Source organism: Bombus vancouverensis, chromosome 9, assembly GCF_051014615.1.
Source record: "Bombus vancouverensis nearcticus chromosome 9, iyBomVanc1_principal, whole genome shotgun sequence".
NCBI classification, from domain to species: domain Eukaryota; kingdom Metazoa; phylum Arthropoda; class Insecta; order Hymenoptera; family Apidae; genus Bombus; species Bombus vancouverensis.
The window spans coordinates 12945459-12970551 of record NC_134919.1 but is presented as its reverse complement, the minus strand read 5'-3'; the positions used below and the strand labels follow the sequence as shown (position 1 = coordinate 12970551).

Below are 25093 nucleotides of genomic sequence, written 5' to 3'. Positions count from 1 at the left end.
GGTGGAAACGCCGGTAGAATAAGACGGGAGCGGCAGGAAGGCACAAAACAAAGTGCAAGGAGTCTAGGACGCTGCTGCAAGGCTATTGGTAGAGGGCTTTCTGGACCGGCTGTCTGGCGGAGAGGCGGCGAAAGGAGACCGGCTGCTTTGAGGAGGGTGCAAAAGCGAGAGAAATTGTCGGTAAAATGTCCTGTTGCCTCCGCGTTCTGCGGTTTCTGGCTGCCAAACGGTCGACTTCAACGTCTATGTCTCGATAAGTCTGTCGACGGGTGTTTCTAACTTTGATAATTAGTAGCGCGATTACCGAACGGAATGACGGCGACCACAAGCAATGACATTAAGCGGATGAAAAAAGTTAATCAATGCTTCTGTTAATGCCCCTAAAGCGGTTTTTCCGATTAAGAATGAATTCGCAGCAGGAATCGATGCGATTAACGAATTACGTAGTTGGAATGTAATGAATTATTCTACGAAGCAAAAGCGTACGTCTTGTTAAACATTTAAACTAATTAATTGTTTATTCAATCCGATAATTTAAGAAATTGTTTGCGACGGGCACGAAAGCAGTCGCTGCAATATTTTTCAATGTCGGTAGAATTTAATAGGTACTGTTCTTGGTTGCGCGTTGGGGCGTAGCCAAAGAGAACCGATCGCTGCTGCCAAAGATACTACTGCTTGAAAATTGGAAGTCTGGAACTTATCGTTTTATTTACATCGTTCACATTGTTTCAACGAGCATTATTCAAATTCCTTTCTTCCGGAAGCTGACGGCGACGCGATGGAACGTGTCCGCCAATAGGAACGAGAAGAAAGGAAATTTACATTGTAACGTTTGCCACAATATTGCATGATTGATAGCACGTAGTACAATAAAATGAGGCAGACTGCCGTATATTAATAGAATTCCAATTTAATTATTGAGCTTGTTTAAACTTTTAGATTTAATTCGAACATTGAAAAATTTGCAAATACAAATACACGAGCCAATAATTTTCTAGGCAATTTAATTTTACGACGACAAAGATGCACCGTTCCAATTAGAGGGAGAAATTCTTTTTCCAAGACCCTAATTTATGATGCCGCCTAAAACGAACAATAAGGCTGGACAACACCGCACGCAAAGATTTCGATTCCGTCGAGACGTGCATTGAATTCCTGCCATTGAAAGTACACATGTGCCAACCAGAAAGCATCTCGTGTACGTTAAGACGTGTCCCTTCAGCGTCAGAGAGGGCTATAAATTTGAAGCTCCCGTGGGCTGGACGTCATGGACGATTTTAACGCGAGGCAAGCTTGCCGCCCTTGTGAAACTAGGATTTTCTTTTGTGGCTGTGACAACATATATCAGTAAATAAGTGGCTGACGTGACCGGACGCGCTTCCCTTCCACGTGCACGGTATCAAACCAAGCGAAATACGAGGCACGTATGCCTGGAGACGTTGCTAAAGCGCACGGCGGCGTGACTTCTTTCCGCGAAGAGGCAGAAACTTTACCTTCCGCCCAAGATCTTGTTGTATCTCTTAGTTTGATCGTCGCTGCCTTTATGAATTTATAGTACATTCTCGGAATGTCGATTAATGGTACTTTATAGCGCAACTATATTGGATAACTCTTTACATTCCGACCAGGTTTCATATCGCCATCAGATCGGTTGATCTTCCTTCTTAAACTTCCATAACTCACTTATTTCGAGTCCTATTGGTTAATCCATGTACCTGAACGTACTTAATATTCATCCAGGAACGCGAACAATTCCGACCTCTTGCCTCCAGCTAGTAATTCCGAATTCGGTTCTCGAAACACCACAAAACGCGCAGGCTTTCTTATCCTAATTAAGCGCATTTCTCCAGTGGGCGAACATTTTCCAGAATAAAAACATCGGCAAACAACGGTATTCTATATTACGTTCGTTATAGCATTTCAAGAAACAACAGAGTCCGGTCTCGATCCGCGAAAACAAAAACTGAATTCACAATACCAGTCGGACCGCGTAATGCGTCGGAACAACGAAGCGCATTCGCAATTTACGCGGCGTCGAAGCGGTCGCTGCTCATACCGGAAGAAACCTCGCGTTTCCCCAACTGCAACATCCCTCTCTCTCTCTCTCTCTCTCTCTCTCTCTCTCTCTCTCCAAGATCGATATTCCAACAAGTAAAACCTGTATCTTCCTCAGCTAGGAAAAGTAAAAAAACCGAGACTGTCCGACTCTAGAGAAAAACTCGGAACCTCGATTCGACCTGGAAAACTTGATTGATCGAGTGAGAATCCATGGATAGCCGGAAATGTTCCTAGAATGATGAAACGTTCTAACAATGGTAGTTCGATCAATCCGATCAGAAGACGAAAAACTTTAAATTGTCTGGATCAGGCGAAGTTTCACTCCCCAGTATATGGAAGTTAATTTGCATCGTCGTTCCTTGTTTCGTCTAGCGAAAACGGTACAGTTAGAAGACATCGCGACGAACTGGTGAAAATGAAAACGAAGCAAGACGGCCCACGAACGCCTGTCAACGATGGCTCATTGTCTCTGCTAGCGCGATTTTATCGTTGCTCTTCTGGGTTAACCGACTGACTGCTTGGGCAACGCTGTTCTTGTCTCACTGATATCGTTGATAGAAAAGCGACGATGAAAGAGCGATACGCGTGAACTGATGTCCAGAACAGATTTGGTCGCTGTGGGTAGAATCAAAGCAAGCTCGTAATTGTCCCTTCTATTCGCTCACCAAGCGTTTGGCGAGAGATAATCGTATTTTACGTTTACACTAAATTCGGAGAAACCTGAATATAGCAATAACTGGGAAATCTTCGATCAGTTGGCTGTATGTGCGTTCGATGCTTTAGGTAGATGGTAAAGTACTCCAAAAGAATTTGAGTGCATAGTTTTTTGATTTCGAGAAACTGATTTTATATCTCACTTTATAAGTTCTTAATATTACGTGTCTTTTAATATGAAATTTTTACAATTCATTTTGAGAAATATCTGATTGCTTTTATTTATCATAATAATCCTGTATATTCTTACAATTTTGTATGCAGAAAGTGTAATAAAAACGTTTAAAACGTAGGAAATTACTACACCAAGGACATAATTTCTCGATTAGTCTCTCGAAAACAAAGGGCCCTTCACTCAAATCCTTTTGGGTTGTCTTACCATCGGCATAAAGCGTCGAATGCACGTACAGCTAATTCATTCGAGATTTCGCAGTTCTTGCTATCTCCTCGTAAGTACGACTACAATTCTCGATAGAGGCGTTCGTCTCTCATTTACACGAAGATATGAAACAGAAAGGGATATTTCCAGCAGACGAGAGGGGCTGTGATCTCCTTGCAATTTTACATCCCTCTTCTGTCTGGTGAGAGCGTTCAACCCTCCTTCGACCCCGACAGTCCTCGACCCCTCTTCGTTGCTCACGTCCGAGTGCCTGCGCGCCATCGGCGATATCGTTCTTTTTTCAATTTTCACGCTTACATCCCCTAGTGCCTGGCACTTTCGTTTCTCCTACGATGTTTCTCACTCAATTTCGTGCTCTTTTTTGCCCCATATCAGAGTCGTTCACTTATACCGGCAAAGCGGTACAGTAGGTATCTTTATAGCATATGTAGCAAAAATTTAATCCGAAATGTGTTTGAGATTCTATCGACGAGACAACGAGTGAAACGTAAGTGAATATGAAATTATAATCGTGTCGCACGTTAATTTTAATTATCTACGAGATCACAGCATTTTTCATTTTATATTGACGCGATTGGCGAGCTCCGAACATTAAATGTTATCACGAGACAAGTTCGCCACTCTGACAACCCATTATACACCATAACGAGGAAACATTAAAACATTAAAATAAAAATATCAGTTTTAATTTGTCGTATCATTTTCTCATTTTTGCCTGTAAAACAAAGATCAATGGCAAACTTTCCTCTATTTTTTGGAATTTCCGTGCTTTTGTTATCGTATCTCTTCAAACTGATTAACTTAGGAGCTAACGTAACAAAATCATAAGATTAATTAACAGTACTGCAAACGTTCGTAGTATAGAATTCCATCACCTTCCAGAACAAATTAGATTAAATTTCACGTAATCGATTCCACGGTTTCAGTTTCCACGAGACGACCACGCAATGCGTATAAATATAGTCTGTACAAATTTTGAATACCAAATTACGAATTGTGCGACGCGACGTTCCATAAAGGTCTCGGCAACGAAATTCTGTCCTACTTTTGCGTTGGAAAAATATGCACCACCCTAACCACCTACCCCCGAAATCCGAGGTCGCGTTTCAATTGAACAACCCTTTACACGATGCGCGTGCAACGGGACATATAGTCTGAATGCACAGCCTGGCTGGGTCTCTTTTTCACCGGACAAACCGGGACGCGATTGTTTTATGCGCGCGACACTCTCGTTGCGTTGTTTCGGAGGAGGCGGACATTTGCATACGTGGCTGGTGGCGCATCAAACGGATCGTACGAACTGGCGTATCGTTTACACGAGCTTACGTACCGGTCTCCAATCGTGTATGTACGTGAATTTCTCTGCCATCACGAGGAACGATCGTAGCCGAGAATATTCTACGTTGCAATAAAAGCAGACGATACGAAAATTAATGCCACCACTATAATTTATCGGAATCTGATAAGAGCATTAACGGTGATTTATGAATTTTTCAAGAACAGGAAGATACCGAGTTTTCTAACTCTGCAGAGCTCTTTAAATAATTTTAGAAAAATTCCTTTGGAAGAAAATATAAAGTACGGATAGCTTATTTTTATTTTAAAAGCGTCCCGAGTTATTTTCTTGCAGTTTATGGTGTTAAAGATTTAACAACACCCTCGTGGCGACGTTAAATCAATATTCCTGTTTCGTATCGGGTCAACACGAACCGCCCTTGCGAACTTAAAATATCCAGTATTTACCACCCTCCGGTTACTACTTGTATACCGTACCCTAGCCTAACCATAATTCACCTTTCAGCTACTTAAACTTTTTCCCCGACCAATAAACACACATTCTTCTATGGGTCTAGTCGATGGCATACTCAATGGCTAAGCCAGGGATTGAAACACCTTTGTCGATACAAGAGTGCAAATTTGAGGGATTGTTGTTCAAGCTGGTTACGTGTAACGAGGTCTCGATCCTTCAGTCTCTTGAAGAAATTCGATTATCGAGCGAGAGAAATAATAACGACTTATCTTCGTGAGGACTTCCACCTGTCGCGACGTGCAATCGAAGCTGTAGTTTGCGAACGTTGTCTCTCTCGTATGAAAGCTACGTAACTCCTGCAGAATTTTGAGATTAATTTTGCAGAATTTCCAGTCATTTCCTATTAATTTCTACAATAATTTCGACATTAACTGAAATTACTAAAAGAGTATAAAGAATAACGGTGTTTTTGCGCGAAACACTAATTTTAAATAGCGAAAATTTGATTGCCAACAACAGACGTTTACTTAAATAACGAAACGCACAATTTATTTTAATTAATTCACGATCAGAGCAAGCGTCGTGTTAACGAGATTCGAAGGAATGCCGACGTAAAAGAGCAGCGAGGGTGACGAAGTTATGAATGCAGCGATGGTTAAACACGCTGCTGCGACGAAAATACTGCGTTCTACTTAAGTTATGGCGCTATTAGGGCGCGAATGATTGCGTACGGCCACAAGTTTCCGACTGGCGTGTAATTAAGAGCCGACGATCGAGGTTTCGGTTTCGAAGAGGCGGAGATTCGTTAGGGAGACCGTGTGATTGATTGCTGTGCACTTGCTACCCCTCGTTTCCTTCTGTCTTTTATTTCACTTTGTCCATGCCGATGCTTCGATACTATATTCCATCCAATCTCAATACTATAATTCCAATGCTATACTCAATTTTCGTATCGCTCACTATAATATCGTATCGATGGGTAGACGTTGAAAATGTCGCACGATAAAGCGAAAAGAATTTCGTTATTCAAAACTCACTGCTCTATCCAGGAAGAAACTAAAAGATTCAACCTTTAGATATTTCAGAATGTAGAACATTCGAGGTAATGTAACGATTGCAGGAAAAACTAACCTTGTCCGGAAAAAATTCATTGATATTCGCAGTGATTTACATAACAGTCATACTTGGAATATCTTTCAATTTATTCGAGTTTTCATGATTTTATTCCTCCCGTAAAAGCCCCGTAGCAGGCAAAACAAAGTTCCGCCGGAAGAATTTCTTGCACGGCTCACCGCGTCACTATAACTCTCACGATCGACGGATCCAGCGTGCTTTTACCGTGCTGCTCTTAATCAAAATGTCGAATCTTTTTCCCCATATGTTCCACGGGGGCCAAGTGGCCGTCGAAAGGCCGCGATTCTGAACAATTCCGTGGAAGTTCAGTTTTAGACAATCGAGAAGGAAGGAGAGGCATCGCGTAACGGTCGATAGCATTCTATTCCCGCTGGCCATAATTCAGCCGGACGGCCGACAAAGTTCTCCAACTTAGATTAGCGATTCAATTTAGTCCGACGATAAATCATCTTCAAAATCGTTTTTTAATCGGGACAACGTGTAACTTGCAAGGCGACGACCGGTCCTTTTTCGCTTCCGTTTTCCCATCGTTTATGTCAGTCCTTTGATTAGTCGATTTCGCTAATTTAATAACGACAGACAAAAGATATTTTCTGCAGATGGATGTCGAAGATTTGGAAAGCTGCTTTCGTTTGATGCAAGCCGAGTTAGAGACAATTTGCTTTGTAAATCCTAATTGTGTTGTATCCTACAGAGATGAAATTGTATTCCGCTTTGTACAATCGCGACGTAAACAACTATAGCAGCGTTGAAACTCGTACGCACAAAGGAAACAATTTTCAGTGGATAGACAAAATGATAAAATCTCCAAAACGTAGTAGCATCCCGTTTGTATTTGCATTATGTTCTTCATTTAGTCGCTAATATTAAAATATTAATGTAGCTCTCGTCGTTCATTTCAAAATTGAAGTTCAAAGTAGCAACGAGTAATTCCGACTGATCTTCAATTTTAGGAAGCACAGGAGAGCAAGAAGAAGTTGCAATAGGAAAGTGGCGTTCCCGCGACGTCCTCGTATATACGTTTATCTATTCGTAATGCTGGCTGACGATGCTATCGATCGCAGAAACAACCAGCTCGTAATTACTAGTTCGCTTCTACTTACCAGCTAAATCGCCACGATAATTCTCGGCTGTCGTTCGCGACCATATAGTCGTGCGACCGGGTTTTCACCTAAGTGGATCATCAACGTACCGAGTTTTGCGTTGCCGACGATCGTCTCGCTGATCTGTAAACTGGAGAGCAACCTCGAAACCGGTGAAATTTTCATTTCTGGAAAATCCGAATTGGTTTCGAGCGAAACGAGGAGTAATTCTCTGAATAAGATTAATTATCTTTGGAAGCTATTTCGCCTCTTTTCTGTTGTTGAAAAGAAATTACTAATTTTCACGTGAAAAACGGAGAAATAATATTTCAAATAAGCGTATTTCCAGATCAAAATTGGAATCTAGATTGAACAAATCCTCAACTTCAACGGGAGCGAGTGATCATGTCACGAAGTAAGTTACAAGGTTCAAACCAGTATGTACAGTAGAAATTATAGTAATATCAGCGAACAATCATTTTTTCACTGCTCCGACGAATTCAGCGAGTTCCTTATAAGAATACGTCAGTCGGTTTTGATTCGTTTGCAGACTCGATATTTTCCGCTGCGGCAACCAGGCAGATAGTAATTTCAAGAATTTATATCACGCCGGCAGCAGAATAGAGACGCGTCGTGTTTTCCTTTTCGATGGAAAAAACGCAAAGAGAGAAAAAATAAAGAAGAAAAGCTGTGAGTTCGATATAAAATAATATATGTTGGTTCGACTGACGATTTTCAGCGAGAAAAGAGTGTAAGAGCAGCGCAAAGGTACAAGTTAAGAAGGCAACGAGGGTAGCGTTTCTTTGTGAAACGTAATTCGTATTCCAAGTATGAGGTAACCGTTCACCTGCCGCCAGTTGCAGCTCTTTGATGTCTTCCTTTCCACTCAGCTTCCACTCTTTTTTCTCTCATTAAGCATTAGTACGTGTCATGAGACGCTCTTTTGCTGCGTGATTAATTAAAACGACATCTTCGCAGGCTAATGAGCCTGCATCGTTCCGCATGGTCAACATTTTATGTACAATATACGCGTCCGCGATTTACTTTCGATGAACGCGAAGGAAATAAAACGATTTACGTCTTAATATTTGAATTTTCTACAGTTCGAGCTTCCAAAGTTCCAAAAACTTCGTAGGAATAGCACCCAAGAAACCTCACCATACTCAATTTTTCCTTTATCAAACTTTCTCCAACCCGTCTCCAGCAGCAATAAATCCATCCCCGGCTTTCCTAAACCCAAAGACCGTTCTCCACCTTCGTTCGTAGCGAAAGAGCGAGAGCCAGTTGCGAGGAACCGCGCGAGAAATACAAATGGTGCTTGATCATCGTTGGGTATTAGGTGGATCCTGGATCAGCGATATAAAAGGTCGTGCCCCGAAAGGAACAGGGGAAGTCACTTTATCTTTCATTCAGCCTGGTCGAACAAATAATTTCACGGGCGACGGCCCTCAAAGAAATTCATGCCTGGCAACCGGCTATTTCGGATCGACGGTTCGAACGAACCCCGACTACTTGCGGATTCGATTATTAGTCGACGCGGGTGGGAAAACTTGCCACCTTCTTCTTTCACAGTTCCAAGTCGCAATGTCTCGCCGAGAGACCCATGGGATTAGGTGTCCGTGTGATTGCCAGTCTCTTTCCTCGTTTTCTTCGATCCGTTAAACGTTCCATCTTTCTCTATACTCGGATAGAATGTTCTGAAACGAAGAGAAACGAGCGACCGTGCATTAAGCGAGCTCGAACTTTCACCCGGTCTTCCATTAAGCTAAAGTCTCGAATACGATACCGGGGAAACAATAGAAGCTATCCCGAGTGTCTTTCGGTGTCGCGAATACTCCGTATGATAGTTCGAAAATGTTCGATTGTAGCTTTTATAGAAGAAAGTTAATAAAATGAAAATCGAATAAAGAAAAAGGTCTTCAGTTTTGATAGATATTAAATCGTAAATGTGCGTAGCCGAGGCTGGTTTCAAATGTTCCAAGATGAGAAATTTAACGGTGTGAAGATTTTATGCAAATTCTGGACCTTTCGAGACCCCTTTCTGCATAAATGATCGCATTAAACAAATACGATTAACCGTCGAACGTTGCTTAATGCCTGGAAATAATTAATTCCGGATTGTGGATTTATTCTGTCAGAAATTGGAAATTGTACTCTCAGAAATTACGGCTTTTGACTCAATGGGGAAAGTTTGTGAAAAGAAGGCGACAGATGGAGGTAATATTAAATAATGTCGTTTCCCCGATAATTAATTGCCGCTACGTTTTATCATTTTATTCATTACGTCAGACCTAACACGAAAGTCAACGATTCATGGGCGTTAAATTATTTTCGAAGAAGGGGCTGTCTTGATGGAAAAACGAGTCGTCGTTATTAGAGCCGTCCTACATCACATTCTACAGAAAATTTTGTTTTATGACGTGATGTGCGTTGGACGAACCGTGGAACTTGTTAGCCGGCCAATCTCGCGAATAATGAATAGTCGACGAAATTGATTTAACACCTCCGCCGCGTTGCGAACGCTCAAACTCGAAGAGTTGAAAAGAACATTTCCAAAATGGAAAATCGATCCGGACTCGTTTTTCTTATTTGGATTAAAACAATTCGTGATTTTGTTGCGCCGTAAATCGAAAAGGCGAATGGTGTTTTTTTTAAATCAGTCGCGTAAAACGAAGGAATCGATATCGAATGGGGAGAAAACAATCGGTCTAAGTAATCAGAGCACTTCATTAGAGAGCACCTTCCGATCAGACTCTATAATAGACGACTAATACAGTTGATCGATCAAAGAAAGAAAGAAAGAAAGCCACGGAACCTTTATCTTTACTCTCCAATCAGGCCACTTTAAATCACTAACGCGCTACGTCTCTTCTTTCTTTCAATTCAATTGATCGGAATAACGCTAAAGTAGTTAATCCAAAACACGAGAAACGAGGGAACACAGTTTAATCAGAATTTCAGCTCGCGAACTAAATATTCAATGCGAAGAACACGATCAAACTCATCTGGATCTTCAAGTAGATTCCGCTCGATGGTAGATCAACCGTAAAACCGGTTCAGTTCAAAAGAATACAAGCCAAGCTCCGACGAGAATTGAAAGTCAGCCAAGTTGAATTCGAAAGTTCGCGTAAAAGACGAGCCGTGTAAAATATTCAGGAATTTCTCCGGTTGCTCTCACGTTTGACGGCTCCACCACTTTCTACTGTCTTACAATTTCATCTCAATGTCTTCTTCTCTCTCTCTCTCTCTCTCTCTCTCTCTCTCTTCTATATTGATACGCATATCGAAGAAGCCTGCAACGCGAACGTTTCTCAGAATGGACGATGCAATGACCGTAGTCGTTAAAATTGTCCGATCGGTGAAAATTATAATTTTCGTAATTAGGTCGATTCTAAATTTGTAAAAATAAGTAACGCTCTCGATACATCGTTTCGCGATATATATTACGTATTAGAAGCTACGAGAGGCTGAAAGTTCGCGTCAAATACATGATAACTATTGCAAGAAACTCAATAAAGAAGCAGCCAGGTTTCTAGTGCGCGAACGGGTTACGCTGTCTTGACGGAAAAGAACGTACCGTCTGCTACTGCGTTCCAGGGGCGTTGACGTTCACGTTTTCTTAACACCTGCGTTACCAGTCACGTCATTGGGTGCCGGTTTACGAGCGTCCTGGTTCGAGACTTTCCTTTTACAGACCTGACAGTCAATACTTTGAATGCAGATCTGCGCGCAGCTTTTCTACCGTCACTCTATCGTATTCGATATAAAAGCAGTCATTTATCGATTTCATTTTCCATTTGTTGATAATCTATGAACAGGCATTCTGCTAATTGGACGACAAGATGTAGAACAACCCACAAGACGTATCCAATGTCGGAAGATCATGAGATTCTAGACACGCGTAGTCCAGCTTCAAGCCACTAAACACGTGTAATGCTTAAGCAGCGTCTTCCCGACCTCTGACAGAATCTATTCGCGGTTCGATAATTCCCCTTGTCGCCACTAGCAACGTTAATCATGTTCAGTGGAGTCAAGCGTTCAAAGACTATGATCAGTCTAACGAGCGAACCGTTACTCTTTGTCACGTTCCCGTAAAAATGAAATTTTGCCAACAGTAAAAGCAAGCAAAGGGAGTAAGAGGAAGCAACCGGCATACGCGTAAAGAAGAGAATTTCATAAACAGTGACAACGATAAAATTATCCTTGTGTTTGCGAGCTGCGTGAATCCACTGGCTAGCCAGGATGCATCTTTTATATGGATTGCGGCGCGCGGCGTAACCAGAGCGGAATGTTAAAAGCTTACAGCGACGGCTCTTTCGCTGTTACTAAATTTCCCAGCGATCTGTATGCACGGTCCTGTTTGTAAACAGCCCGTGCATCGCTGCTGCATTATTAAACGGCAGCTGGATCGGAAATTGTTTCAGTGCTGCGCGCCTCGTTGCACGAACCGTCGCTTGACCATCTTGCTGAAGTTACGAGATTAGGTTTATACATTACTCCATCGTTCGCGTTTTAGGGGTAGTCGACGGTACAGAGGTTACTGCTTTTGTTTGTAGCCCTAGCCTCTCGCAGTGGTATTAAACACATACAGAATTATGTATTAGCAAAGTCGAGGGTTTCATTTCTTGCGCGCGTGCTGTTTCAGTTAAGGAAATTTTTAGTAAAAAAATGAATTCTTAATGATTTCGTTTCACATATGAGAACGTTGTTGAATAGATGCTGCGAAGCAGCTGGCGCTTAAATTATTTTTCGATCGCAGAACCATAAGTGGTGGCGACAGGATCGAGCACATCCGCGACAGTTTCGCATTCTGGACAGTTGCCCCGACAGCAGGTAGTCACGCTCGCGCGCAGACTTGCAGAGTAGCGTGTTCTGGTTTCCTATTCCGGCTTACATTTACGTCTGTACGATGTTTCATTGTCGAAACGCGAACGTGCAACCCGCGATACACGAAAGAGATGAAAACGGTTTGACCCGAATCTCGTAGCAAGGGGTTGGATCAGGGAATTGCTAGACCATTCGACTACACGATTTTTTGACAAGTACAACGAAGCTCGTCCGTCGAAGCATCGTGTCTCGTCCTTCGGATCGATGCTAAGCCACGTTGATTTATTCGCGAAAGGTATAAAGCTGTTCTCGACAAAAGCCCTAACTTGTTTTGCGTGGGCGACGATATAATTTGTTGGGTGGTTAATTACGGAATATGGCTCGTGCTGGCGACGGTTTACAAACTAGTTGTTTAACAATTAAACAGGTTTCAGAGCTATTTGCAGCGTGTTTGAAGCACGAGTAATTTCGAATAACGAACGTTACACAATGTCCAAACTCGAACGTATTAGTATTTCAATAGAAGGCGATATTGACAGATTGTCGTAGGCTGGTTACTTACTTCTTAATAAACGATTTAATAACAATCTTCTACTACCATCGATAAACCTGTTCACTCGATGACACATTAACAACAGTACACGAACAATCAGAATGAAAAAGTGACGTATTTCTGCGTTATTGTCTTAACACCTTAATCCTTCTCTTTTTTCGCTCTTTTCTCCAAGTTAGAGAGCCGTAAACGCGTACGCGTCACGCGTATTTCGCAAAAATATGTCGCAACATTCCCGACGCTTTTGCCGTTCAATTTCCGGCCCGGGAGAGGTTGCAAGAAAAACGGGGTACACGAGGGTAGGTTGAGAGCGAGTTTAAGGCGCGGCGAAAAAGTAAAATTTCCTATTTCGCAGGCAACACGTCATGATGCATTATTATTGAAACCGTTCCTTTTCCCTACTCGTTGCGCGTGGCACCAGAGAAATACGTAACATTGCGCGGGAAACTTGAAGGGAAGGGCTCGAGACGCAAAAAAGGGGGTCGCTAACATACAGCCTGATGTTTTACGCTTTCATACGAAAATGAAATAGCAAATTGCAAATTGCAAATCCTCTTACGCCGTTTCGTTTGCGTTACTTACAAACGTTTAGCAATAGCTATACGCTTAAGTAACTGATAAATTAATTTAATGAATAACTTCGTGACTATTCAGTAACGAGAAAAGAGTTTCCAAGCATTTTTAAGGGAGTCGTGATACCTTCGTTAAAAATAAGATAGTAGGACGACGTTCTTCGAAGAATTAATTTGCGATGGCTACCAACCATCTTTCGAACGAAATTTCTCTGCCTGGAGAGATGGAATCGATGAAAGGCTAAGCGAAAATGAGGTATGTAAAGTTACGTTGAACACGCCTGCTGGAATCTAGTTTTATGTGTTTTTATCATGTTTACTGATACCGCGCGAAGGTGGATGGTAGGAACGAGCTCAGAAAGTTACAACATCAGAGAGGCAACACCGAGCTACTTGGGTATTCAACATCGACAAGTATGCTTAATATTAAAACGTTGCGTTCGTTTACGATAGTTTCGCGCATAAAGCGGATTTCCAGGGTCTCCGGTTCATTTACAATTTCCTTTGCTCCCGTTGGCCGAGAGGCGTGCGCGTATTTTCATTCGAGCCGATGAATATCTTCGCTTCAAACGCTAATTTGTTGCAAAAAGAATCAGAGTGAAAGTCATATTCGCCTATGGTCGTCGTCTTTCTTCATAAATCTGCTAGCCACGAGACAATGATTCATTACGAATCACTGTTCAGTCAAGTTTTTCATCCCATCTACTAACTGTTGTATTATCGAACCGGTCGGGTTATAATTCCACTTCGAATCAAATCCAACGATTCCCTATAGAATTCCTGCTAATCATGTCAATTTACCAGATTGTAAAAGACACCATACATACGTTAATAACAAAATGATTTCACTTTTGCAATCACGCAATCAGGTTTCCGCATTCCATATTTCCCTCAACGTCGTTACGACAAGCTCTCCAATAATTGTTCAATTATTTATATCCCGCTCTATACATTCTGCCTGAACTTCGAGGCAAATCTCGACTCTTTCAGGTCGAAAGCTCGATCTCGCGACCCCGTTAAGCCATTCGAATATCGAGGCCATTAATTTTCCTAACGGCAGGGAACGTGTAAAATTACTCACCTACAGCCGGTGCGTAAATGTTCAAATAGAGACAATCCTCGCTTTGATTCCGTAGATGAGGTAGCAACCTCTTCAAGTATTCCAGCCGTCCTTTTGGCATACGCTCCAACGCTTCTTGCTCATTTGAAATGTCGGGCAGCTTTTGAGGGCAGACAGGACTGACCGAGTCCGATAATCTGCAAAAGAGAATTTGTTTTAGTCAATTCGAATCGAACGCTCGGACACCTTAACTCTCCGATGAATTCGCGATCTAATGGATAATCTGATCGTTAATTCTGTTTCCTTTCTGCAGTACAAAATTGAGAAAAGTTAGCGCAAGTACCTGATAAAGTGATATTATCAGGAAAAGGAAGTCTTCTAGAAAAGTTCAAATTAAATTTTTGATTCAGTCAAGAAGTCTGTGAGCTTGAACATTCGGAAAAATGTGGTTTGCGAATATTCTCCTCTCGACGTCCAGCTCCCAAGTACTCCGCGCTGAGTTAATTATGTGTTCCGACTGTATTGCGTTACGAGTACCTTTGTCCCCTAGATCGTAATGTATGGAGATTAAGGTCGTGTATAATTGTGTTTCCGTTTTTGCTTCGCTGGCAGTGAGAGGAGTAGGAAGAGGGGAGAGGAAGGGGGTCGGGGAAGAAAGAGCGAGAGTTGTTGGAAACGAAGGGATCGCTAGTTCTGTCGGAAATTCTAAAGCCTGTATTCGAGAATTTTGGGGAACGGTGGCTCGCGAATTTCACATTTTTTCCCCTGACATTTTGGAAATCACTGGTAGAAGCACAAAGAATTGTTTCGTCAACGTTTACATAACTTTTCCTTGGATAAATTTTTAGCCGACTCCTATGAAACAGCTGGTCGGTGTGTATGGAAGGATACACGAATACAAGGCCAAATACTTGGGCGAATTTCAAAGGAGCTGTTTGGCATAACTTTGCGGGAAATATGCCGATGAAATACGTCGAAGGACACCAGGATTAAAGGGATTTTGGTTTCCGGAATATCCCTCCGAAATTTATTCTTTTGTCAAAATTTGTTGCTTCCTTCGGATATTAATGCAACAAGAGGAGAACTGGAATTTGCAGAAACAAAAAATCGCGAACGTTCGAACTTGTATTCTTAATGATCCAATTATCATTTCGAATTTCAGAATTATGTGAACCTCTAGTGTATCGCCATCGTGCGAACTATGCCTCTATCCTTTCGTTATACATCCACAACATTATTTACCAATCTCTATCAAACCTTCGCTACACTGTTGTTCTTCGAAGAGGTGAATGGACAAGAGGATCGAGGTATAGTTCGAAAGATAGCGTAAATATGGCTGGTGCGAGTAAATTTTTCTCTTTGCTTACCTGACTCCTTCCCATGGACTAGGCGCCTTAGTCGGTGAAAATCTGTTACCCCCGATCGGAGGGGTGGCGTATGGTATTCCGAGATAGACGTCGATTGGCTTGAGGAACTTGGCGTTCTCGAAGGAGCGTATGACCCCCTGCACCTCGCCGTACCGTGTCTGAACGATCCGTGGATTGAGCTTGCTCTTGATCGAGAGCGAGAGGGTGGGCGGCGCAATCAGACAGACGAGAATCAGGAAGAGTTCCATCTTGCTCCTCTCCGTCCCTACCCCCGCGCGTCACCGCCACGATTACCCTGTGCGACCACGCGCGCGCGCACAGACACACACAGTCGCACGCGGCTCCTCGCAATCGCTATCGATCACCTGTTCCCGTGACGATCGCTCTTCATTTAGGCCTGTTCAAGCGCTAACTGCGCGCCACCTTGACGCAAGCTTGCGGTTTTCCCTGAAATTTCAGTAGCAACCGGTTCAGACGACAACTCGGCTTTCCCCGTGTCCTCTACTTTACATCTATCGACTGTGCCGAATATCGCACACCTTCGCAAGTTTCAACGAATAATTAGCGGCTCTCCTAGTTTTACACGTTGTGAGCTTTGAATGAAATTTGCGAAAGAAACGAACGAGGGAACTGGATCTCTCGTCGCGGAGGGAGGTCCCTTCTCTTTGCCTTTTTTATAAAAATTTGATCGCGAAGTAAAACGTTTCGCAACAGGTGATTCAATGGTGATTCTTTAAATAAAAAACGAATAAAAGTTCGTTAGTAGAATTTAATTGGTGATCACGAAGTTTGCAACCGCGTCAAATTGTGGGATCGACGGTACCGTTTCTGCCACAACCTGGGCAGAAAAATAATTCCACAGAAGTACGCTATTCATCTCGCTTCGGGGCCGTTGGTTTTAAATTCTCATCTCGTGCAGGAAATTTTCATCGTTTCTTGATACTAGATAAAGTGGAACGACTAGCGGGGACACGTGCGTGAGCAGACGAAGGGCATTCTTTATGGAAATGGTGAATATCTGAAGCGGAACGCTCAAATTGACGTCGGATAAAGGTCGCAAAAATAATCATCGATGACTTTGCTTGAGATTCTGAAACGATTCACGAAATGGATTGGAAGAGAGAAAGAAATGTGCCACCGTTTTCCGAGAAAAACGCAAAATTACGAGGCAGCGTTTCGAACTCATTCTTGTCCTGGCTACGTAACAATGTCCCAATTTCGACGTTGCTATTTTTCCAAGATAAGAAAAGATATTGAAAAAGTAAATGTAGAGAATAGTTTCGATATTTTTGAAACACGTGCCGAACCACTAATTGAACGATCTTAATTCCTGTTGATAGCTATGAATATTTAACACGGCCGTAAATCAGACGGAAATCAATCTGATATCGATCGAGCCGCGAGTCTAAGAGGTTCGATAAGACGGCGGAAAGTGGCCCGAAGCGAAGATAGGCCGAGCGTACTCGTACATGGAACCATTATGGAAATCAGTACTTATCAGCCTCGGGAAGAAGCAAAAGAGGGAAGGGAGAGAGAGAGAGAAGAAAAGGGAAGAGAAGACTGGAGTTTAGTGTCGTCTAACTGGATCACGCGCTCTTCGTCATTCGCAGACTCGCACTGAGAAGCAGGAAGAAGGAGATAAGCTGTTTCAGGCGAACGGCTTTTGCTTATCAGTGGCGCTCGAATCTTTTCCCAAGAATCTATCTGAAAGATTTTCGACCGTACCGTAGGATATCGAGAAGCCCTAGGGAACGAGCCCGGGGATTTCGGAAATGGCATCATCGAATTCGATCATCGTTTCTGCATAGCTGAAGTTTGCGGCTCGCAATAGTATAGGTCAACGCTTTCGTCGACTTGCTCGAATGTATGTAGCTCCTATTTACAGCTATCTACATACAGTTTATGTTATTCTGTTTGAAGTTAAAGCGTCGTTATTTGAACAAGAATGTCTGAAAGTTACTCTTTTAATTAAGAAATCTCTGCAGGCTTATTTGCAGTTACAAGAATGGGAGATTGTCGCAGATAATACCGAAAGTTAGCGGATTCTACTAGCAATTCGCTGAATTTCGTATTCTTTCGTTGGAAAAGACACAGAGAAGGGATATCAACGGAAAATTGGTGGGTCCGGGTTTTCGCTGACGTCGAAACACTTACCATTAGACCCGATCATCGACTTTAATTAACCTCCTGGTTAGAATAGCAGCAACAGCAAGGCGAGCACCGACTCGAGCCTACGAATCTTCCTTCGGCATTTTTGCCACTGAGTGTAACGCGATCGATCGCTTAATTTCTTAGCTCCATTTCTTACCGATTTCTACGCGCGTGACACCGCTCGAGGCGGATGGGGGTCGCGAAAACACCGATACGTCGCGATATGGGATTTCATTTATACTTTTGTAGAAAGTTTTCTTGCACGATCCTCAAAACCTCGACAACCGATGCTCTTCCTTTCTAATATTACGTCGATTCGTTGAACAAATTCGGGGGTAGAAGACGGAGGCAGCTGTTTCTCTAGGTACGCAGCGAGTTCTGAAACAGAAAAATCAATACGGTTATTAACAAAAATTAAAGCAAGTATACGCAGCGGGTTTGTCTCCAGAAAAAAATGAAGACTTCTCGTTTTGACGAGAAAGACAATGAAATGAAACGATTGGTTTTCTATCGAAATCGAGCTAAGCAACGAAGTTGAATATCGATATTGTATAGCCAAGTCGCAAGCTTAACGGAAGATCTGTAATACAAATGCTTCGTTCCAACAGAGGTAATCCACTTGAGAAGATGGTTGAGCAATTATCATTCTACCAGGTACTGTTGTTACATCGATCGTGACATGAATTTACGAAAGCTGAATACACGTAGTCTGTTAATGTAGACGAAACGATGTAATAAACGTTTCAAGAGACACACACCAAGTAAAACGATCCTTAACTATCTCTTTACGTTCTACCGTTTTTGAAAAAGAGCTTAACGAGCGTACAAGTTTCTTCTTTCGAACGTGTTCATGAATATCGCAAACGTGACTTTTTTTTTTCTTTTTTCACGTCAAGCAATTTCTTCGCACAACTTGATGGAACTGGGTCATTCGATAATTCCAATTAGCTCGATTTAATATTCTCTTGAATCGCCATTCTTGCAATCGATTGGTTTGGGCCAATTTCGAGAAACCTTCACCGCTAAGCGGAATAAGATAAAACTCGGATCAAACCCGAGCGATCGCGTTCTTTCTATTGTTTCGCTCGATCCACTACTATTCCAATACGCAAACGTGCTTTCCACGCGGGAAGAATGGAAGACGCGTTCTCGTAAGGCCGACAACGGGGCGCAGTTTCGCGTTCAATTAGCGCCGTTAAGCAGACTAATCGAGGGAGTCAAGCCGCGCGCTACCAACAGCCACCCCTGGTATATCTATACCTAGCTCCACAGTCGATTAGACAACTACCCAATAAGTGACTGTACGACGCGGATATTATCAGGCTGCCGAGGGCAAATGACGGCAGGAGGCTGCGCTTGTAACCGTAACTGTGTGGTTCTGGCTGCATAGAGAGATATACATGCAAGTGAAATCGAGTGTCTGATAAGTGAATCCGACTGAAATGTAGAAATATCGCGGAGAAAAATATTCGAAATATCTTTCCTGTTATTGACTCTAACACAATCGGCGAGAAACATTCGGTGGTTTATAAAATCCAAAGGATTTTTATCCTTGAATTTTGGTTTGTCCCGGTAGTGGAACGAGTCAGGAACAAGAACATCTTTTTAAAAACGTTGCGAAAGCAGAGAAAGAAAAAGAGAAGGTGGAAGCAAATTTTCACGTGTGGTCAAACGACCAGAGAAGCAGGTAGCTCATTAACCACGCCACACTCCATTACGTCGCTGATTATTCCAAGCGAGGATAACCCAGACGTGTAGTCCACTCGTTCGCATACCAAGCGACCAGGCGCGTCACACGCTCGCGCTACGTGCTCGCACGTTGACGCGCGAGTTGCGTGACAGCGTTCCTCTCTGCTCGTGCACACATAAGCACACATGGACGAGTACGTATACAGACAGACAGGCAGATGGTTAACGGAGCTTCCCAACTACTGCCTGTGGCCGATAGACTATTTGAGTTTGCCAAGTAGTAATAATTGTTTCTAGCGGGCAACGTAGTCCAGATGATAGGCGAATACGGCAGTCTTGTACTTCGCCCCAGGCGGTATTGCTGACGTAGCTGTTTAGTCCAATGCGTATCGACCCCGTCACATGAAATTTTAGACACAGTTTTGTCCCCCGCGTTCCTTGGGCGGTTTAATCGAATTCTTGGTCGTTCCTCCGGTATCGGTCGAAGGAAAATTATTTTCCAGAAAATTCGATAGCTTTTAAGATATTTTCTACGTGAAAAATGTTGATAGCTTCAAATATAAGTCGTGTAGATTTTTAGATTTATGGTATAAGTATAATATATACGAGTATAGTATAAATGATACAGTATTACGCATTTTTACGTACAATTCTTAAGATCTGTACATATTCTGGATCACCTGCTCGTAATTTAATATGTTCAATGCCTCGATGGTATTTATCATGTGATTAGTAATTATTCAATTACAACATTATGATACGTAAATATTAATGACTGTACGCGTGCACGTATAAGTATTAAATGACATTAATTAAGAAACGAACAGCTTTATCAGGGATTACGTTTACGTTGAAAACACCGTGAACTCAAATGCTCCCATTATACTCGTTGTTTTTTTGTACTGACCCTCGACCGATACTCGATCATAGGATAAACATTTTTTCCAGTCACCGAGCGACGTCTGACCGTAGCCTGGATGCTTTCACTGGGGCCATCGATCATCGTCTGTCCACGTACATGTTTATTCTACTGTGACGCCGACATCAACCTCAAAGCTTTCGTATCTACGATGCCCCGAATAAACTAGGCCATGCAAGGTAATTAAAGGAGCCGAAGAAGCAAACACGAGGAACATAACTTTGCGGATCAATCGGACTTTTCAAATTTCATGTTGTCCGCGTGATTTAACACGATACAGTGCTTACGTAAAAGATTCGGCGAATTTTGGAAAATCTCAAATCGACGACTGAATCGATTCAAAAGGTGAAAGCTCTGTAGTCCATCTTTCAACCGGCAAATGCCAGCTTCTAGATAGTCAATTTCGACCCTATTGTACGCGAAATATGGGAGCAAGTTGCGTACGCCTACCTCGCACGGTCGGGAAACCGCAATCTCTATTTTTCAACTGGTGAACAGATCGATTTGGCAAAAAATATACTTCCTCGACGAAGCATTCTCTCCTTCTCAACAAGGCAGCTTGACGCGCTGTCAATTTTACATCACGACTTTGTTCGGCTTGACTGTTTCCGTCGACACTTAGTCTACCGTTGGGAAATTTCAATGGCGTTGACTCGACAATCGTGAACAGAATTGACAGATATTTTCTTCCAACTTAAGATCAAAGCCAATAAATTTAGAATCGAAGTAAAGTCACCAAGGGAAAAAAATAAATTAATTAATAGCCTTGCTATATTTCGATGCGAAGAATATGAAAACTATACGAAATGAACGGAAGCAGCAGAATTAAGAATGGGAACAAAGAGACGACAGTTCCTGTGCTCCATTTATTGACTACTGCACTAAAAATAGTTTCGCTAAGAGAGGTATCGTGTACCCGTTGCATTCTTTTGGACTTTTCACGGTACTTGTGCCGGAAAATCTTAGCTTCGTCGACTTCTTATCCGGCATCGCCGGTATACAGTAAAACTGTGCGCACGTGAGTGCAAGGAGTTGAGTTCGAAAGGAGTTGCAGCTGGAAACTACGCCGCGTAACGACGAGCCCGAACAATAGCCACCGACCGTCTATGTCGATCACGTCAGCTCCGCGGAATGGACTTTTCTGCTTTCTCTTGTCGTCCAAGAGGTCGTCTGAACAGCCGACATCGAATCGATATTCCACGCCGCGTAACAATCGAATCCTGAAGGGAATCCCATCCTCTGACTATTCGTTGTCGTTTTCTGGTCTTTCCTTCGCTGCTTCTTCCGTCTCACTGATCGGGTTTATGGGTGCTGCAGCCGATTCTTTCATTTCCTATGCAGTAGTGCAATAGTAGTTTCAGGTAAGCCTCGTTAGAATAATTATGAGGCACGAATTTGTGAAAAAAATTAGGACTTTTGATTGCACGAGAAATGTATAGATAGTAATTGATCTTAACACATTTTTCACACAGAAATTCCTGTATTTGTTGGAAATGTACGATGTGTCTATAGCTAAAGAAGCATGTAAGTAGTTCGAGTCAATAAACGGCGCTGCATAAGCATTCATAGTGAATCAATCAAAGCTGAACGACTTGGAATAAGTAATATTCACAATGCACCATTCAATAGCGTTTTCGTAAAAAAATAAAATAGACGCCGAACTGCTGGGATGAATTAATGAAGACCTGTGAAGATGGAACTGCGGTATTATCCGAGTATTATGAAAGTATTCTAATAAGGTAAGAAAAATTGGCGAAATAAACGAATGGTCATCGATCATCCGTGACGTCTAAGTTTCATCCGCAACTCAAACGAATCGGTATTATCTTCATTTTTCACGAGTAGGAGAGCAGCATGATCTATGCAATGCTGGAAATTTAATTGGAAAACTTTCGCCGGGGAACTCCCATCTTGAATTCAACGACGTTTCGAATGGAAGTGCGTGAAAATTTTTGTTGATAGACGGCTCGACAGATCGTTCCTTCGTTTGGATATCTCTTTTCTGTTACGCGGAAGACAGTAGACATGCCACTTGCGCGCCAGAAAAATGAAAGAAGCTACCGAAGGAAGTAAAAGAGAGAAAAATTGCCAGAGTAGAAAAAGAGAAAAAGAAAATCCCAAGAAGGTGAAAAGTTGCAGATTTCGCAAACAGTTAAAGTAGATGACAGAAGCGCGATGGTGAAAGAAGGAAAGTAAGTAGTTCAAAAAATATGAAGCTCGAAAAGGCTGGAAAGCCGTGCATCTGTAAATGAAATTTCTCGTCGCCACATATCGCTCTAGCAATAATCGATAAGAACGGTTGATTCGATTCTCGGAGCGAGTATTCACGCCTATTTCTAGCTAATAAACGATTGGACTCGTGTCTGGCCGACCAGGCTAATTACCGCATCAACGATACTTGCTGTTTCGAATTTGCTAAATTTCTAATTGCATTTACCGAAATTTCGCAAGCAGACTTTCCACGTTCGACGAACACGAAAGGCCACGCAAGCTAGCAAATGCAATTTACCGCTTTGACAGTTAGTCTGTCCGGTCAAAGTAAGCTGGAGCATGGGAACCATGTTCAGACTTGCGAATCCGTAACATTATCTAGACAATGCCATTAATCAGACAACTTTCTTTCGCTCAGGAAAACGTACTCGTTTTGTTGGTCGGATAAAAGATGGATGCCCACTTTTTAATTAACAGAAACCGTATTCTTCTGTTTTAATTGGACAAAAAACATGACTTTATGGATATACCGAGGATAATTATGACAAACTATTTTACCGGAAAAATTGATTTACGAAGGAAGCGATATATTCAGTCGATCGATTAACTATCAAGCGTGATAAAAGAAACGGTCGCACGTAGGTAGCTGGTTTATTTTATGGATCGTCGAATACGTTTTTTTCCCTAATCAGTCTGCTCTCGCAGAATAATTGACTCGCGTTTGCACAAAAAACGTCTGACAGCCGTTCCTCAACGATAAATGACCTATCAGCATGCAGGACTCGCGTAAAATTTCGCGTCAGCGTTCCTCTGGCTCGGAATTATTTTTAGGGCGAATGCAACGAACGCGCCGTGTCTTTGATTTACCTCGTTATCGTTAATTGACGCAATTTTTTCGTCTACCTTCCAGCTTTCTAACTTTTACTAACATTGTTGGATTATTACGAGACAATAATTGACGAAAGATAGCGAGTATTCGAGTCGTTCCAAGATCAGACTTTGCGCGACAGAAATGCTTGCAATAAAATACTCGGAAAAAGAATAGCTTCTTAAAGAGAAACAGTTACGACTGTAATTACGAACGAAGAAATTATTATTGAGAGTATTACCTATTCCAACGTATAATTTTAAATTGTGTATTTTAATGGCCGTTCGCCATGAAATGTACACATCTGCAGCAAGGCCGCCGTAAAGCATAACTTGGCCAAACTCGATTAGTATGCAATCTGATAAATGAACGACGTGCAAACTTCTAAGTACCTGGAAGCCTCGAAATCCAAGTAAATTGCAGGTAAACGTCAATGCAATAACGATGATTGATGCGAACCTAGTTTGCTGATTAAAAGCTTAGACGCTGTTAATGAACCGAACCACAATTCTTGCTTTTGACAATCTCAATCTGTCACTGAACCGTGTCATAAAGTTGCAATTTCTTTTACTTTGCTTACTTGCTACTTTCTCGCAGTAATGTTATTTATGAAACTGTCCGATATTTTGTTTGTCTTGAACCATCGCTGTATATACGTCAACAGGTATATTGAAATCTTTCGAAGCCATTTTTTACGCGATTGGCTGGAAAAACAACGAAAACAACGGACGCCAAGCGTCACAGAAGAAGAGACACCGATGACAGGACAGCAAACAAGTGGCAGATTAATTTCGGCTGACAGTTTAATTGGGCCGGGTCGGATTAAACGCGCGGAAGGGCCAGCTGGACATTTTTCACGGCCAGCCGAATAAATAGAACCGTTCTGACGGACAGACGAGTTCTCGTCACAACGGAATTTCAATTTTCACCATCGTCGACGCGCAGAAACCAATAACAAAAAAAAAATGCGGAAAAAATACCGCATGTACATAAAGGCGAAGAAAAATACAAGCAAGAAAAACAATCGTAATATGTAGGCCGTTTCGTGAGCTGCAGCGAACGTTATTTCCCTTCAACGGTGATTTCGAAGAAAAGGCAAAGCTGCCGAAAAACGACGAAGACTAACGCGGTCTGATCGGATCCTTAGGATTTCACACGTCTCTGGAAATCTGTCTGATGTGGATTTCTAACCCTCCGTCGTGCCATACCAGTCTGGCCTCTTTCTCCGCGTTGAAAGACGGTTTTTGAACAGGCAGGGGATGAAGAGGAAGGGGCTGAAGGCCGAACAACCCCGAGGAAACGCCGAGAAAAGTGAAAACGAAGAGATAGGAAGGAAAGAATATAGAGGAAAGATAATATTCTTGGCTGTGCAATAACACTGCCGGACCGTATCCATTCCGACCAGCAGTTTCAGAGGGAGTAGGTGGTGCCTGGACACCTGACAACGGCTCGAAAGTTCGTCGTTATTGTTCTGCGAATTGGATTTGCCGGGCTTACGAGCGGGAAGCTGGCTCTCTTGAAAATCTGCCGGTCGTACGGGGTCCGCCATCCTCGTTTCCGGGCTAAGAATGTTCTCAATTGCCGTCACGGGACTCTCTAGATGGGTGGCCATCCCTCCACTCTTCTTAAAAACTTCCAGCCAGTCCTTGCGGCGGCATAAGTTTCTTCTTTCCTCGAATTAAATTGTCGTCGCAACTCCGATTCGCAGAATTGGAAGAAATTGCTGGAATATTCCTCG

The 25093-nt window shown here is 42.5% G+C and overlaps 1 protein-coding gene across 3 annotated transcripts in view; it reads right to left on the bottom strand.

The window, feature by feature from the left end:
• Window positions 1-25093, bottom strand: part of NLG-4 (neuroligin 4) — a 261998-nt gene that overhangs the window by 187807 nt on the left and 49098 nt on the right. For all 3 annotated transcript variants that reach the window (XM_033345629.2, XM_076621322.1, XM_033345630.2), the window contains exons 2-4: window positions 17672-18046; window positions 15518-15964; window positions 14172-14347 (exon numbers count right to left, since the gene is read on the bottom strand). In XM_033345629.2, coding sequence (XP_033201520.1) covers window positions 14172-14347; window positions 15518-15765 — 424 coding nt within the window. In that variant the 5' untranslated portion in view covers window positions 15766-15964; window positions 17672-18046. The remainder of the gene's footprint in view (window positions 1-14171; window positions 14348-15517; window positions 15965-17671; window positions 18047-25093) is intronic.